General features: G+C 46.3%; 1 protein-coding gene across 1 annotated transcript in view; it reads left to right on the forward strand.

Moving 5' to 3' along the window:
- Positions 1-17,247, forward strand: part of GLP2R (glucagon like peptide 2 receptor) — a 226,302-nt gene that overhangs the window by 103,076 nt on the left and 105,979 nt on the right. Inside the window, exon 5 of the mRNA XM_029600258.1 lies at positions 8,491-8,597. Coding sequence (XP_029456118.1) covers positions 8,491-8,597 — 107 coding nt within the window. The remainder of the gene's footprint in view (positions 1-8,490; positions 8,598-17,247) is intronic.

Genomic DNA, 17,247 nt, shown 5'->3' on the forward strand with positions numbered 1-17,247 from the left:
CCAGACCCCATCTTGCCCCTTCTGATTTGCCCCGATCTGTACAGTCCTGCCCTGAATACCATGAAGCTTAGGGTGTGCCCAGGTCCTTCCCGGGTTACATTGCCAAGTCCTGCCTAGTAGCCACAGAATGAAGTAAATACTCTGCGTCTGAACAAGCATCTTGTCCTTCCCCCCTTCCCTCCCTATCCATCCCGCTCTTTATCCCCTACCTTCCTCCCCAAGTTATCCCCTCCCCATAAATCCATTATCCCTCCCATACAAGAAATGTGCCCCCGAACAACTAGCGGGGGTTGGGTCACGTGTCGTATGTGATTAGACACCGCGCTGCCCTAGTACCCTACTAACTCTCATTTGCAGTAATACCATGTATTTCCCTGCAAAATAACAGTAACAACAGGTGTAATACACAAACCATGTCCTGCGATAAATCTCCGTCCCAATGGGGGAAACAGTCCAGGTCTCGTGTACTTAGTGGATTCTTCACGGCCCTGCCAGAGGATGTTCTCTGTAGAGTCCGTCCTTCTGCCGCCTGCCAGGTTCCCATCTGGAGTCTGAGGTTGATGGATCCTTAAGACGCAAACTCACTTACCATCTCTCCCACACCCTTGGATGCTAAGCTAAAAATCCACGGACTTCAGCCATATCTTGTAGCCGAACTTCTGATAGTAGCGCTGCTCCCGTGGTGTATCCTTGCAGACTGCATTGTTGCGTGGTCATCTCTGATCAACAGCTCATCACCCCGGATATAGGTAATCAGAAGGGATCCATGTGGGCTGTGACCTGTATATGCTCCTTAGTTTAAGAACAGATAAACCGAAACGAATAAGCAAACATTTCCCTCCCAAAGGGATCAGGATAAAGACAGTCCTTAGTTTTAGAAGTCCCGCAAAGCTTTAAGCCAATGTAAAGATAATCTTCCTCTTATGTCAGAGTTCTTACTAGCAGTTCTTATCGATATAGTCCTGTGCTGCTTGGGGAGTCTTAAAAAGGTTTGTGTGGCCATTATGCTAGATGCGGAGCTTGGCCGGGAAATCTAGCGAGAATTTTATTTGCTTTTGGTACATGAGAGTGCATGCTGGTGAGAAAGTCTTTCGAAGCACTGCAGTTTTTGCAGAGTAGTCCTGCAGGATTCGGATCTTGTACGTTTGGTAGAGCAGCTGAGGGAGTTTTGCGGGCAGCTTGCAATATTTGCACCTTATGGGCATAATTCAATATTTTTGCAATAACGATCCTGGGCCTGTTGTCCGATGGTCTTTTGTTTCCCGTTTGATGGAAAAAACTCCTTTTAATTCTGAGAGGTTCAGAGCCTCAGGGATCTAGGTTTCCAAAACTTTTTCCAATTTTGAGTCTTCTATATCCTCCGGGAGACCCATAAATCTGAGGTTAGAGTATCTGGAACGGTTCTCCAGATCATCCAGTTTGTCAGCTTGCTCCCCGAGTAGTTTTTCAAATCGTTGAATCTTTATGGTATAGCTGGTGGCATCGTCTTCTAGCAGTGAGACTCGCCCCTCGACATGATCCATATGGGGTGCAAGCTCATTTAAGGATGATTTTACCTCCTCCAGCTGTGTCCCTATACTCGCCAGTTTTTCATCCAGTACAGTGCACACAATATCTTTTATGTCTGCCAGTAAGTATTCGTGAGCGGCGAGATCTGGGCCCTGTTCTTTGCTCACGACTCCCGCTGTTGCAGCCGCTATTTTTTCCTTCGGGCCACGTCCTTTCTCTTTCTCCCGCCTGCCGCCCCGAACGACTTTTAGCAGAGGCGTTTTATTCATAAAAGTGACGATCGATATCTACTAATTCTAATGTTGTTGGCTGCAACACTTGAAATGTGCTAATAAAGGGTAAATTACCGGGTACAGGCAGCGCGGCGTCAGGAGCCAAGTCAGGCACATCCTGCTCGGTTTATTCACATCGCGTGACCTCCCCATGACTTTTTATTTTTCCTAGAAGCCTCTCATGAGGAACTTTGTCAAATGCCTTCTGAAAATCCAAAGACATTACATCTACCGGTTCACCTTTATCCACATGTTTATTATCACCTTAAAAAAAAAAGTGAAGCAGATTTGTGATGCAAGACTTGCCTTGGGTAAAGCCATGCTGACTTTGTTCCATTAAACCATGTCTTTCTATATGTTCTGTGATTTTGATGTTTAGAACACTTTCCACTATTTTTCCTGTACTGTTAAGCCTCACTTCTCCCGGAGGGGGTTGGGAGGGGGAAGAATTGAGCGAGGGGGGAGAAAAGCCTGCACTTCTGAACAGGAGATAGCCAACAGTTCTGCCCGGATGGAGAGGGAGGGCAGGAGAATCAAATAAAAAGAGAGAGAAAAACTTGCACTTCTGGTCAGGAGCTTTCAAGCACTTTTGCTGGGATGTTGGAGCTGAAATTTGGGGTTCCATGTACCCATAATAAATGACGCCCCTGCTGGGGAAAGCCATCACTTATCCCTGGGAGTAGGCAACAAGAAATAGATCTACTCTTTAGGGTATTTGTGATCCAAACTGGCCACTGTCAGAGTCAAAATGCTGGGCTCAATGGACCTTGATCTGACCAGCATGGCATTTCTCATGTTGTCTGTCATTGTCCTTTTCCATCTTGTTTCTGAGGCTGTCTTGCACTGCCTTTATTGAAGTCTTTTTGCTTGCTTTTCTTTACCTTTTATTTTCTCCTCCTTCCATTACCTTCTTTTCTTCTTTGCAGCTCGATTTCTTTATCTGCATGTATTTTCTTCCTGGTTTCTTGTTCTCCTTCTTATGAAAGCTGTGATGGCTTTGGTGACTGCTGTGACTTCTGTTATCTGATGTCCTCTGCAGATCGCTGTAGCCTGCTTCCTTGAGGTTGCTGCGGTTGGTCACCTGTAACAGGCCGATACAGTACAGTGTGCTCCGGTGGAGCGCACTGTTAACCCGCATTTGGACGCGCGTTTTTGACGCGTTAGCTTTACCCCTTATTCAGTAAGGGGTAATAGCGCGTCGAAAACGCGCGTCCAACCCCCCCAAGACTAATAGCGCCTACAACATGCAAATGCATGTTGATGGCCCTATTAGTCATTCCTGCGCGATACAGTAAGTAAAATGTGCAGCCAAATGTGCAGCCAAATGTGCAGCCAAGCTGCACATTTTACTGTAAGAAATTATCGCCTACGCAAAGGTAGGCGTTAATTTCTGCCGGCGCTGGGGAAGTGCCAGGGAAGTGCACAGAAAAGCAGAAAAGCACCCTCCGACTTAATATCATGGCGATATTAAGTCGGAGGTCCCAAAAGTTAAAAAAAGTTAAAAATAAAAAAAAAAATTTTTAAATCAGCCCGCGGCTCGCAGGTTGAAAACTGAACGCTCAATTTTGCTGGTGTCCGGATTCCGATCCCATGGCTGTCAGCGGGCTCGAGAACCGACGCCAGCAAAATTGAGCATCGGCTGTCAAACCCGCTGACAGCCGCCACTCCTGTCCAAAAAGAGGCGCTAAGGCGCGGGCCCTAATTTAAATATTTTGTTTTACTGTATCGCTCGCACAGGACACTGGCCTGTGCGCGCGCCGGGAGAGCGGGCAAGCGCCCGCTCTCCTGCGAACTTTACTGTATTGGCCTGTTAGAGAGGGAGGGTGATCTATGTTGTGCTGCTATTAGCTCGTAGACTAGCAGGAACATGCTTATCCCTGCTGAGCAGCTAGATGTCATTTTGAGGGTTAATGGTCAAGAGGCAAAATATTTCACACTTATTTTTCTTTACGTTCCAAAAACCTTGCTGTTTCTCGTGTCCCGCTGCAGCTGCTTTCGATTTTTAATTTTTTGCCACCCTGCTGCCTATGCTGCTACAAAATTCCAGTCCTGGTTGGAACTTTTGCCCACCCATGGTTCACAACCCGTGTCAGCTCTCAGTAGGCATGGATGTTCCCATTCCCATCTATCTGCTCAGACATTACCCCCTCCTCCCATCCCTCCCTCCCTACTCCCCTGTCTCCCTCACCTATCCTCTTGCCTTTTCATTCTTCTAAATCCCAGTGGCCACATGCCATTGGCACTCCTGCTCCTCCCCCCCCCCCCCCCCCCCCCAGGGTCAAGGAAAGCGACTATGTTATACACCCTCGGCAACCTAATTACGGTATGTTCAGTCCTTCTCAATACTGTTAGAAATTTGAGGGTTTCTCATAAACGTTTCTATGAGGTTGTAGTCTCGTTACTCAGTATCTTCCCTGACATCATGTTGAATGATACAGAGATATACGGAGGCCCCCAGATTTAGCCATAGGCAACATAGGCAATGGCCTAGGGTGCCAGATTTTGAAGGCACCAAATACCCATGCCAAAAAAAGAAGTGCAACTGATGCAAGGAGGAGCCTGATCCAGCAATCTACTTCATAGGGGTGCTGCTGTAGCACTCTGGGACCTTGGGGGTGGAGGAGGGAAAGGGACTTCCTGTATTTTCTGACTCCTGGATGTACCTCCCCTACAGGTCGAAATAAATTATTCCTAATCAGATGAATGGGTTTGTAAAGTCTCTGCAGTAACGCAGGAGAAATCTTATAGGTATTTTACCAGTTCAAGGGCTGATTCTGAGTTGGGATATGAAGGTCATTTGACACTGCAGATTATGCAGAATAGTATTCTTGGATGAGTATGTGAATATGAAAAGGTTTCATAATCTTCTCCAGGCAGGGATAGTCTGGTGTATTTTCTTTTAATTCTAGCTGTAATGTCCAACAGCTGACATTTGCAGTGGTCTACTATTTTTAGCTTTATGTCCTGTCATTTGGGTGAGGGGTGTTGCAACACTAACTTTCGCCTCCCTCTCCCTTCCTCTTCCCCCTCCAACCATGTTACCCTGAAATCTATAATCCAACCTTTGGCTGTCTGTGGAGGGGAGATACAGAAGGTAGAGGGAGAGAGAAACATGCAGGATGTGCACTTTTGTATGAGAAAGGAGGCTATTCTGCCTCTGCTGTGCGTTTCCTATGCACAAATTAAATAGATTGCTTAACTCAGTCTTCACTTCGCAGAGGGAGAAGGCTTCATCTCCAATTTTTGTTAACAGGTAAAATGAGTAAACATTTAAGCACAGGCTAACTGGATATAAAGTAGAAAAAACAGCAGCCAAAGCAATCTGGGCCACAGAAAAATGAAGACAGGTAAAAAGAGTATTATTCTGCAGAGCTAGGCCAGATTAACTGCTAAAGCATACAGACTTACCAAAGCAGACTGAAAACAGGAGGAAAAACACCCAGGAACCCCTACTTCCATGTCAGAGGCAGAAGCAGTGAATCTGCTAGTTGGCAGTAGAACAGTAAACAATAAGCAGAATAAAAACATTAACACAGCATAAAGCAGAAGGACTGCTGTAGAAGCAGGGCACTGTGAAAGTAGGACAACAGTGAATAAACAGAAAAACACCTGTGGAGACAGGGCAGATGCTATGAATGTGGGAGAGCGTATGAGAAATGGAGGCTTGGCGTTTGGGAATGAGAGAGAGAAGGCTGAATGTTTGGAAATGTGTATGGGTGTGTGAGGAGGTGGCTTTGAGTTGGTGGATGTGTGTATGTATTAGAGAGTCTTTAGAGGTAATAGCTAAACTATACATACAAGAGGCTGTGATTCATGTGTATATAGGGATTTATTTATTTATTTATTTATTGGGTTTATATATACCGTCATTTAGACTAGCCATCACAATGGTTTATAAACATTTTGTACAAAAACATCCAGTAAAAATATAAATATAAATAAGATGAATTATTAGTCATAAAACAGAGTTAATAAAGACATAAAAAAATTAATACAAGGCTTCTCAGTCATAAAAACAGTTAATAACCAGTAGGAAAATAAAATAAAAATATAAGCATATAAAATTAGGCTGTAAAAACTTGGTACTTAAAAAATATAACTAGGAGATAAAAAAAAAAAAATTATACATTATGTATCATATATGCTTGCTCAAACAGCCAGGTTTTAAGCGCCTTTTTAAAGGTTTTTAGTTCTGCTTGTAATCTTAAGTCTACTGGTAAAGCATTCCAAACATTTGGTCCAGCAAGCGAAATTGCTCTTTCTCTAACAAGGGTGAGTCATGCAGAGGAAACTGAGGGGATATAAAGCAAACCTTTATTTGCGGACTTTAAGTTTTGCTGCGGAGTGTGCAATCAAATGACTGCATTCATCCAGTCTACTTGCTCGCCATAAATTGCTTATATTGAATCCTATATTCAATGGGTAACCAATGCAAAGATTTCAGAATAGGGGTGATATGATCTTTTTTCCTACTGCCCGTAAGCACCCTTGAAATAGTTAATAATTAATTAATAAAGTGTATGGAGGGAGGTACTTAGAGCCCAAATGATGAGAGGACTGTGGATTGATAACTGACAGCAGAGCTTCATGGGGTCCTCAGACTCAGAAGGACACAGTTACGGTCCATGGAAAAGATGGTCACCCTATTTGAAAATCTAACTTTGGTGCGTTTTCCATTCAACTCCTAGTAGGCCCCAAGTTCTGTGACTGTTTCTTTCCCTTGAGGCTTTCTGCCTCTGTGTGAATACAATGGGAAATTAACAGTCACAAGTAAAATCACGACAGTTTTTAATTTACAGCACTAGGATAGTTTGAGATGCTTTCCTTTTGCATTAATATGTGATTTTCTTTTTTAGGTTGCCTCAGTATTTTATTGAAAAAGGACAGCTGGTTATTTTGAGTATGTTGTTACGTGAGATTCGTGCACAGTCCTTTTCGTTCAGCCCATATTAGGGATGTGAATCGTTTTAGGACGATTAAAATTATCGTCCGATAATTTTAATATCGTCTTAAACCGTTATGGAACACAATACAATAGAGATTCTAACGATTTATCGTTATAAATCGTTAGAATCGTGAGCCGGCACACTAAAACCCCCTAAAACCCACCCCCGACCCTTTAAATTAAATCCCCCACCCTCCCGAACCCCCCCCCCAAATGACTTAAATAATCTGCGGGTCCAGCGGCGGTCCGGAACGGCAGCGGTCCGGAACGGGCTCCTGCTCCTGAATCTTGTTGTCTTCAGCCGGCGCCATTTTCCAAAATGGCGCCGAAAAATGGCGGCGGCCATAGACGAACACGATTGGACGGCAGGAGGTCCTTCCGGACCCCCGCTGGACTTTTGGCAAGTCTCGTGGGGGTCAGGAGGCCCCCCACAAGCTGGCCAAAAGTTCCTGGAGGTCCAGCTGGGGTCAGGGAGCGATTTCCCGCCGCGAATCGTTTTCGTACGGAAAATGGCGCCGGCAGGAAATCGACTGCAGGAGGTTGTTCAGCGAGGCGCCGGAACCCTCGCTGAACGACCTCCTGCAGTCGATCTCCTGCCGGCGCCATTTTCCGTACGAAAACGATTCGCGGCGGGAAATCGCTCCCTGACCCCCGCTGGACCTCCAGGAACTTTTGGCCAGCTTGTGGGGGGCCTCCTGACCCCCACGAGACTTGCCAAAAGTCCAGCGGGGGTCCGGAAGGACCTCCTGCCGTCCAATCGTGTTCGTCTATGGCCGCCGCCATTTTTCGGCGCCATTTTGGAAAATGGCGCCGGCTGAAGACAACAAGATTCAGGAGCAGGAGCCCGTTCCGGACCGCTGCTGGACCCGCAGGTTATTTAAGTCATTTGGGGGGGGGGGTTCGGGAGGGTGGGGGATTTAATTTAAAGGGTCGGGGGTGGGTTTTAGGGGGTTTTAATGTGCCGGTTTTGCGATTTTTCGATTTTTCACGATTTTTCACGATATTTTACCCCCCCAAACGGCAACAATACGATTCCCTCCCCCTCCCAGCCGAAATCGATCGTTAAGACGATCGAGGACACGATTCACATCCCTAGCCCATATATCCAAAATATATATTAGCTTTAAGATATTTTTTGAAGAAGAAAAATGAGTATTTTATGTGCCCTGTTCTTCTGAACATCTGTGCACTATATGACCCAATAGTTCCATCTGAATAATAGCACTTAAAAATATAAAAACTTTTCCATAAGCAGTACACAAATTAAAACCCCTAAGAAATAAAAAAGGAAACAGCTAAGAAAATAAAATTGCAAAGTTGAAAGTAATCAAGGTAGAGGATAGCAGATGTTGCTAGTGTATATTTCGTCTGAATTTTGTGGCCTTTCTGGCATATTTTCACATGTTTGGTGCAACAGAAGGCATCAGCTCAGTGGAGAACAGAGGCGACCTCTGTTTCTGGGATGGCTGCCTAGCATGACCCTATCGATACTGGGGACCATTCTTTGCCAAACGTGGTCTTGCTGATGGACTGAGCACTGAGGCCTGCTGATGATGATAATAGTGTCTGTATCCCACTCCCACCCCGTGCTTACTAAGGTACAGTTTTAGTGCATTGGAAATGAGCTGTTCCCGAAATTGTTATTCTCTTGTTGGCACTCGGAAAGAGACCATCACCAATGCTGCTTTCTTTCAGGTTTGTCACTGGGAGCCTCTGTGCCCTGGCAGCAGATTTATGCCCTTGTGTTTTTGTTCTTGTATTTAGGATGAACAGCATGCCATGCTTTCTACCCTGCGGCTCCTCTACACCATTGGTTATTCTGTCTCCCTAGTGGCCCTCGTCTTAGCCCTTCTTGTACTTTTGATGTTCAGGTTGGTATAAACAGAGCTCACCAACTCATGCTGTATGGAGCGTAAAGCTCCCCAGTACAACTTGTGTATATAATCCATTACTTTTTATGACTCTTGGTTTAGAATTCCATGCAAGTTTCAGTTCCATAATTTCTAGTGTGTACAGCTTTTGTATGCACCGATCCTGGCAGTATCACCCAGTAACAGGCAGAACAGAATTTTGTAAGTAATAATAAAATAAGCAGATTATACAAAGATTATTTTTTATGCCTACTATCTGATTGCCCTTAAGGCTGGGCAGAGTCAGTTTGGATCAGATGTGGCAATTTCTTCCCCAGAAAAACTGAAAGGGAGGGTTCACATAGCTTTGGGTCCTCAAGTGTTTTTTCTGGCCCTGACCCAACAGGGTTTGCTTTAGAGAAATACAGATCACTTAATGGAGATAAACAGAGAGCTTGAGACACTACAGATACACTACAAGCAGATCAGGGGGAGACAAATCAAATAATTTAATTACACATTGTTAGCAGTTCAATCTGATTTTTAGGTTCGTTGTCAAGAGTTACATAGGCAAGAGCAAAATCTATTGATTTAGAAAAGGTACAACAGAGCCAAATGTTTGTCAGATAGTAATTATACAGAAGGGAGTACTTCAGTGGACAGGTTTAACAAGTGGAGTACAACAGGTGTTACTGATAGGTTCACTGTTTATAATATTCACGAATGTATATTGAAAATATTATTACTATACTTGCGGATGGTAGAAAAAGAGAAGGAGCATGTCTAGAAGTGAGGATATGTTAAGGTCACAGGCTGACTTGGCCAGATTAGCAGCATGGGCAGCAAGGCCCTTGTGATCTCGGGCAGCTCACTTTATCTCCCATTGCCTCAGCTGTCAGGTCCTTATGGAAGGGACACATACATATATGTAGTTTGTTGCACAGCATCCTGGTCTAGAGAGCTATAAAAATCCCTAAACAATTAAGGTAATGGTAAATGAGCTTCAGGGTGGACCAATGTCCTGTGAGTGATTGATTTTAAAAAAATATGCAAGGTGGATTACAATGTAAGCAAGGGTGAAGGGTGACTGCTGAAGTAGGTGGTGCTCCAGAACATTTGCTGCTGCCAGGTGCCCTAGAACACAGTACACCCTCCTGCATTACCTTGTAAGTACTATCTTCTTTGATGCAAAAATCCTATCAATTTTATGCTCACAGCAACCCAATCCTTAGACGGAATTTAAGCTAAATCTGTTACACTCACTCTGCACCAGCCGCGCCGTCTCCACTCGCCGCGATTTTCTGCCTCGCGCGGCCGGTCTCCTCCATTTCCTATGAGCCTCCTCCGGGCGGCCCAGACCCCTCCGGCAATGCCAGACAGCCGCAGGCCTGTTGGATGCCGCCGTCCTCGCTGCCTGCTGGGCCCGCCCTCTAGGAGCGGCGCGCGACCAGGGATCCCTCTAAAAGGGACAGTGGTGGAAAAATCCCTGCAGGCTTCGCTGATGAGGTCATCACTCCTGGCCTATTTAGGCTCGCTCCTATTGTTCCTCCCTGACTTGGCAACGAGTGTGCTTCACTCATTTGGAGTCTTCTGTGCTTCTTGGTGCCTTGGTTCCTGTTTCCTGCCTTCCGAGTCCTGTTCCTACCTTCTGAGCCCTGTTCCTGCTTTTCAAGCCCTGTTCCTGCCTTCTGGATCCTGTTCCTGCTCCCTTCCTTCGGTTCCTGCGGACGGATCTTCTGGCTTCTGACCTCGGACTGGCTATCGGTGACTCTTCTGACCTCAGCTGGCTTTCGGTGACTCCTCTGGCTTCAACCTCGGCTCTGGCTTTGGACTCTGGACTGGCTATTGGTGACCCTCTGGCTTCTGATCTTGGACTGACTTTGGACGATTCTTCCGGCTGTTACACATCCGTCTTCACAGGGGGCCACCTAAGACCAGCCAGTCCCCGCACCCAAAGGCTCAACCCGCGGGGAACGGGGTTGGTATTGGCGAAGCTCCTTAAAACTAGTAAGGATTTAAAAAATCTCCTGCTCTCCATACCTGGGACCCTATGATTTCTACTCACCCTGAGATTATCATAGATCGGGGGAGGTAGGAGATCTCTCTCATTCACAATCACATGCTAACACATTTATTCTTTCACACACTCTCTCTCTCATATACATTGCAATGCTCTCACACACAGTCCCTCTCTCTCACAGACACAGGCTCTCTCTCCTCCACATGTGCCTGTAAGAGCCTGTGTGTGTGAGACACACCAGGCCCTAGAACACTAATACACCACTTACTGGGCAAACAGAACAAGCCAGATTGCTACAAATCCTTACAAAAAAACTACACACTAGTCAAAATACTGCATCTCTATCACACATGCACATCACAGACAGACTCTTACCTAATACACAATAAGAGACTACAAATTAGAAGCAGAAACATGCAGGCAAAACTGAAATGCAAAGCCAGAGAAACCAGACTCTATATATTCCAATTGCTAAAAGGCAAAATATTTTTTTTTTACCTTTCTGTCTGATCTTATTTTTCTAATCGGTTGGTTCCAGTCTCTTTTTTCCCCTTGTCTGTCTTTTCCTTTTTCTTTGTCATGATCTCTTTTATTCTTTCTGTTTCTTCTCTCTCCTCCTGTCTTCTTTCCGTCCTCTATATACACACACACAGGCTCTCTCTAATATGCGCACTCTCACATATAAGCTTTCTCTCACACAGGCTCCCACTCTCATATGCGCTCTCTCTTACATGCAGGTTCTCACTTTCACATGCTATCTTTCACATGCAAGCTCTAAATCCCACACACATGCAATCTCTCGCTCTTACATGCTCTCATTCACACACAGGCTCCCACTCACAAACACACACACACAGGCTCTCACATGCTCTTACTCGCATGTTCCCATTCCCACAAATACACACACAGGCTCTCACTCTCACATGCTGTCTCACACACACAGGCTCCTGTTCCCCCTCAGACATACACAGGCTCTCACTCTTACATGCTCTCTCACATACAGGCGCCTAGTCCCCCTCAGACATAAACAGGCTCTCACTCTTACATGCTCTCTCACACTCAGACACACAGGCTCTCACATGCAGACTCCCATTCCCATACATACATACACACAGGCTCACACTCCCACTCACACACACAGGCTCTCATACTCACATGCTCTTACACACATTTTACCATTCCCACAAATACACACACAGGCTCTCACATGCTGTCTCATACACAGGCTCCTATTCCTCCTCAGACATACATAGGCTCTCACTCATACATGCTCTCTCACACACAGACACACAGGCTCTCACATGCAGGTTCCCACTCCCATACATGCATACACACACAGGCTCTCACTCTCACATGCTGTCTCTTACACATAGGTTTCCATTCCCCCTCCCCTTCCCCCTCCCCCTCGCACCCCCACAGACACACACATTCTCTCTTACACAGTTAGTGTAGCTGGGTTCAAAAAAGGTTTGGATAAGTTCTTGGAGGAGAAGTCCATTAACTGCTATTAATCAAGTTTACTTAGGGAATAGCCACTGCTTTTAATTGCATCAGTAGCATGGGATCTTCTTGGAGTTTGGGTACTTGCCAGGTTCTTGTGGCCTGGTTTGGCCTCTGTTGGAAACAGGATGCTAGGCTTGATGGACCCTTGGTCTGACCCAGCATGGCAATTTATGTTCTTTTGTTCTTACACAGCTTCATATTGCCACACAAACACACAGGCTCTCACATGCTCTCTCTCACATGCAGGTTCCCACTCCCATACATATGTATACACACAGGCTCTCATTTTCACATGTAGGCTCCCATTTCCACACACCCATACACTCCCTCCCACCCACACACAGGCTCTCACTCCCACATGCTCTCTCTCTCTCTCTCTCTCACATACATGTTCAGGTTCTCATACCCACATGCTGTCTCTCTTACACACATACTCAGGCAGGCTCCCATTCACATCCCTCCTCAAGCAGACCTCCATTCACACACACACACACACCCCAGACAGGCCCCCATTTGCATGTACACACATACCCAGGCAGGTTACCATTCACGCACTCCCAGGTTGCTTACCATTCTCTCTCACACCCACACCCAGGCAGGCTACCATTCACACCCACAGACACTCACACCCAGGCAGGTTTCCATTCACTCACACAAAAACAAAACGCAGTCAGGCTCTCCATCAGATCCAGAAGGCTACTGATGGACCCAATCCCACCTTCAGCCAAGAAGAGGTGCAGGCACTGGAAGCTGTCAGCGACCAAGAAGAGGAAAGAACCCGTTCTCCTGCTACTCCTCGTGTGCCTGCCTTGTGCTATTCAGAACTTGTGGGGCTAGCATTTCCTCTATGCTGATTTCGCGATGCCACTTCTTGTTGGCCACAGGTGGCCTCCTGGGCCTCTTCTTTCTTTGGCCGCCAGTAGAATGGGGTCTTCCAGAAGCCTCCTGGGTCTGTTCCTCTTCTCAGCTGCTGACAAGATGGGGTCTGCCAATGGCCTTGCGGGCCTTTTCCCCTTCTTGGCCATTGGCAGAATAGGGTGCCCCGGTGGCCTCGTGGGCCTCTTCCTCTTCTCAGCTGCCGGCGGGACGGGGTCCGCTGGCAGCCTCATGGGCCTCTTCCTCTTCTCTGTTGCTGCTCTCCTGGATGTGTATGCAGTTGGTGGTGCCTGTGCACCACTGTGCACTATGGATGCTACACCCATGAATATAAGTGTAATGGACCATCTGGTCTCATTACTAGTAAGCCCTGGGTAATTTCTGTATTCAGTTAGTGCAGTATAGATTAGGGAGAAGGGGAGACACCTTTCTATACAGTCCCTCCCTTTGAGGATGCTGGAATGGCCCTCTGAGAGGTTTTATAAGCAGCAGTCTTCTGAGAGCTCTGGGGGCAGTGTGTGTTACTTTTGAAGTTATTGGAAGTTTTAAGAGTTTTTTCCTAAGTTGGATTTTTGGACCTGCTCTAAGGGCTCTGACTCCAGCAAACCCTGCCAGGTGTTCGTGAGTTAGGTCGGGGATCTGCCCTGCTTATCCACTCCCTGGTGAATAAAGTCAGCATCCCTGGTAATTTTTGGGCTTAAAGAGAGACTTTTACTTTGTAAGAAGCCTGGTAGGACCCCTGGACACTGTTTGGGGGGGAGGGTATGGGAGTCCCAGGCTAGGGAAGGCTTGCCCTTCTGCACCTCAATGAGGACAGAGGAAAGTGGTGACCCGGTGCCAGGACCATCTGGTGTTTAACTTGGTTTTGGGGAAGAAGAAATTATTTTATAAAGATCTGGGAGGAAGTGCTTGGCTGCCCCTCTTCCTGCCCATTTGAAAGCACATCTAGGGCTGCTTGTTCCAGATTGGATCCCTCCCATCAGGGATTCGTTTGAGATAAAGAGAGCATTGAAGATCTACTGTGAGTAAAGAACAATTGAGACCATTAAGGACACCCATCTGGATTTTTCACCAAGCAGAGAGAGTGGTTTGGATCTCTCTGTGCAGAGACTGGGATTTATATTTGGTTTACCAGTTTTGGAGAGGGGTTTTCCTGCCCAATTAAAGGATACCCTGCCCACCTGGGAATTCAATTTAGCCAAACCTTGGAGGGTGGGTGTTTCCCTTGCCCTGGTAACAGAGATATTTGCCCAGTTAGAGGGCAAGAGCTGTAACGAGAGAAATTCTGTGGTGCTGAGGACTATGTTTTGTGCCATATTTCATCTGACTTTTGCTTTGATTTTGGACACTAATTCGGTGGCTCCATTATATTTATTGGGCACACACAGGGGCCGATGAAACAAAGTGCGCCCAGCCTAGTGCACAGGTTTACCCTCGAGTGGATGTGCGTTTTGGACGTGCTAGACTAACAACCGATGCAATAAGGGGATTAGCGCGTCCAAAACGCGCGCCCAAATAACTGCTTAGCCGATAGCGCTCATCACATGTAAATTACATGCAGACAAGGGTATTGGCTATTAACCCCGATGCAGAACACCCCCTCCCCCCCGCGCCCAACGCTCATTTAACATGGCAAACTTAACATGGCCAGTCCCGGAGCTGGTGTTAAGTCATTCTGCGAGACAAGGGCTCATGGCAACAGCTGCCTCTGGCAGTCCCTGGGTGGTGCTGGCTGCTGCTGGCTCTGGCTAGAGGTGCTGGACTGACTTCACAAATGTAGCAGCAGCAGCAGAGCCCTGCCCTGCACTGCACTGCCTCTCCTGCTCCCCGCTTTCCTCTAATTGACTTTGATATCGAGGGTAGAAGATGTGCTGGACCTGGGGAAAACTTGTCAATTCCTCATTCGGGTAATGCTTCCTGTGCTTTAAATAGAGTGACAAAAGAAATAACTTGGGGACGGGCTTTGAAAACGAGAGCGGGGGAACAAAATTCCGTCTCCTAGCCTCTTGTGTCCCGCCACAGCGTCTCGGCAGAATTTTAATGGGACCAAAAAATATACTCAAGGCAGGTCTTTAAAGCAAATGCTGATGCTGAAAACACGGACCCCAGAATCCTGGTTTTCCTGAGCCTGTTGTTCTTTGGTTATTGGGGGGTGGGGCTGTCCTGAAGTTTCCTCCCCGTCTCCTGGGCGTCCAATGCATTTCAGCACCAGGGATGCACAATTTATCCCTAGTGCATCCTTTTTACTGCAGCAGCTCATTTTACTATTGCTTCAGGCACCTAGGAGAGGTGGATGTGCGATCGATAGGAAAATGGGCGCTCATATTGAGCGCTCATTTTACCGCATATCTTACCGCATCGGCCCTACAGTGAGGAAAAGTACTCCTCTCCCAGGGACAAGATTATAATAAAAGAGTCACCCCTGTCGCTCCGGGCCTTGAAAGGGAAACCTTTCTTCCCCCAACCCAACAAGGAATCCAGGCCTTGGAAATAAGAGATTGTGTTCGAGCTAACCTGAGGTTCCAACCCCGAAGAAACTGTGACAAATTATTTTATGGCCCCATCTGTGTGCTTTCCACAAGAGGGGTTGGGGGTTACATAAGCATAACTAAAATAAATAGCAAAAACAGTTCAAAACAGTAAACACAATAGCCTACAGTTCCACAAGTTACAAATCAGCCGCACAGCATCACAGTACCCGCAAAGCAAACTTCTAGTGAAAGCTTTAAAAAACAAAAATGCTTTTAGCTGTTTTCAAAAAACAACATCATCTAATGCCCTTAAAAGCTCAGGTAAAGCATTTTAGAGAATAGGACCAATTATGAATAAGGCACAGTCTCGTTAAGTGTGCTTGCTTCACAGAGAGAACAGTTAAAAATTGTTTTCCCACAGATCGGAGACTCTGAGAAAGGAACATACATATCAAGTAGAGAGGTCAAATAAGCAGGCCCAGTCATCTTAATTTCTTTAAACACCAGAACAATGGCTTTCAATTTAACTTTTTGCCTAATAGACAACCAATGAATTTGAAGTAATAACAGAGATATATTCCGAAGGCTGCTCACCCATAGTAAGTCATGCAGCCGAATTTTGAAGTATTTGTAGCGCCAGTAGATGAGATGCAGAAGTTCGCTCAAGAATATACTTCAAAGGTAATCTGATCTCAGAATGGCTTGAATTTGAGACTTAAATTATAAACATGAATAAAATTCAAAGCCCAAGTTCTTAACAGTCTCAGATACGCTGTTACGTTTGGCAGCTTACAGAACGACCCTGTGAGCCGCCTTACTCACTCTAAACACCGCTGGTACTCCCTGGTGGCCAGAACACTGCTGAGACAGGTGGTCTTCTAAACCCCCAAAGCCGCATGCACGCACAATGCACACCTCCTCTTAAAGGGGCCGCGGTGGAAAAGGTCCTGCAGCGCCCTCAGATGACATTATCTAGCAAGCCTATATAGAGCTCCCTCAGACTCCAGTTCTTGCTGCAGCAATGGGTCTCTTGCCTTCCAGTACCGTGCGTGTTGCCAGAGTTCCTGTCCCTCTAGCCCTCCCTTCCAGCCTTGCCTTATCCAGCTTTGCTTCTTCAAGCCCTGTCTCGTCCAGCCTTGTCTCTCCCTTGCCTCATCTGCCCTTGTCTCTTCCTCAGCTTGATTTCCCGGTGTTGACCTCTTGCTTCAGAACTGAACCATCCATTGACTGCCTCCTGCCTTGGACCTCTTGATCTGCACCTGAACCATTCTTTACTTGCTGTCTGCGCTGACCTCTAGTCTATATCTGGACTCTCTTTGAACCAACCTTCGACCTCAGCTTGCCCTTGGACCTCTTCTCTGCCTGTGCTCTGTGGGACAATTGCCCAAGGTCTGTCGGTTCTCGGAATCCAAGGGCTCAATCTGTGGGGAAAGAGGCTGATATAGGTGAAGCCCCAGTCCAGTCCCAGCCCAGGGCATACCTGTCAGCTATGGGCGTGGGCCTAGTAGGTTCACCTACTAGGCTGTGTCAAACACGCCTCAGAACAAGGGTCCACTCTCCATTACACAGGCTCAGTGCCATGTATAGACAAGGTAATATTATTTGAAACAAGAGCAGATTTTTGAGGGTGGAAAATCTGAACAGTCTCAGTTTTTGAAAAGTTTAAAATCAAGTTATTATTAGATATCCAAACACCAAATTAGCTAAACAATCTTCAATCTGACACAGAACAACTGACAAATTATTAACACAATCCACTGGAAAAAAAAGCTGAATATCGTCAGCATATATCTTCCAAAAT

This window comes from Rhinatrema bivittatum, chromosome 4 (genome assembly GCF_901001135.1).
Source record: "Rhinatrema bivittatum chromosome 4, aRhiBiv1.1, whole genome shotgun sequence".
Lineage (NCBI taxonomy): Eukaryota > Metazoa > Chordata > Amphibia > Gymnophiona > Rhinatrematidae > Rhinatrema > Rhinatrema bivittatum.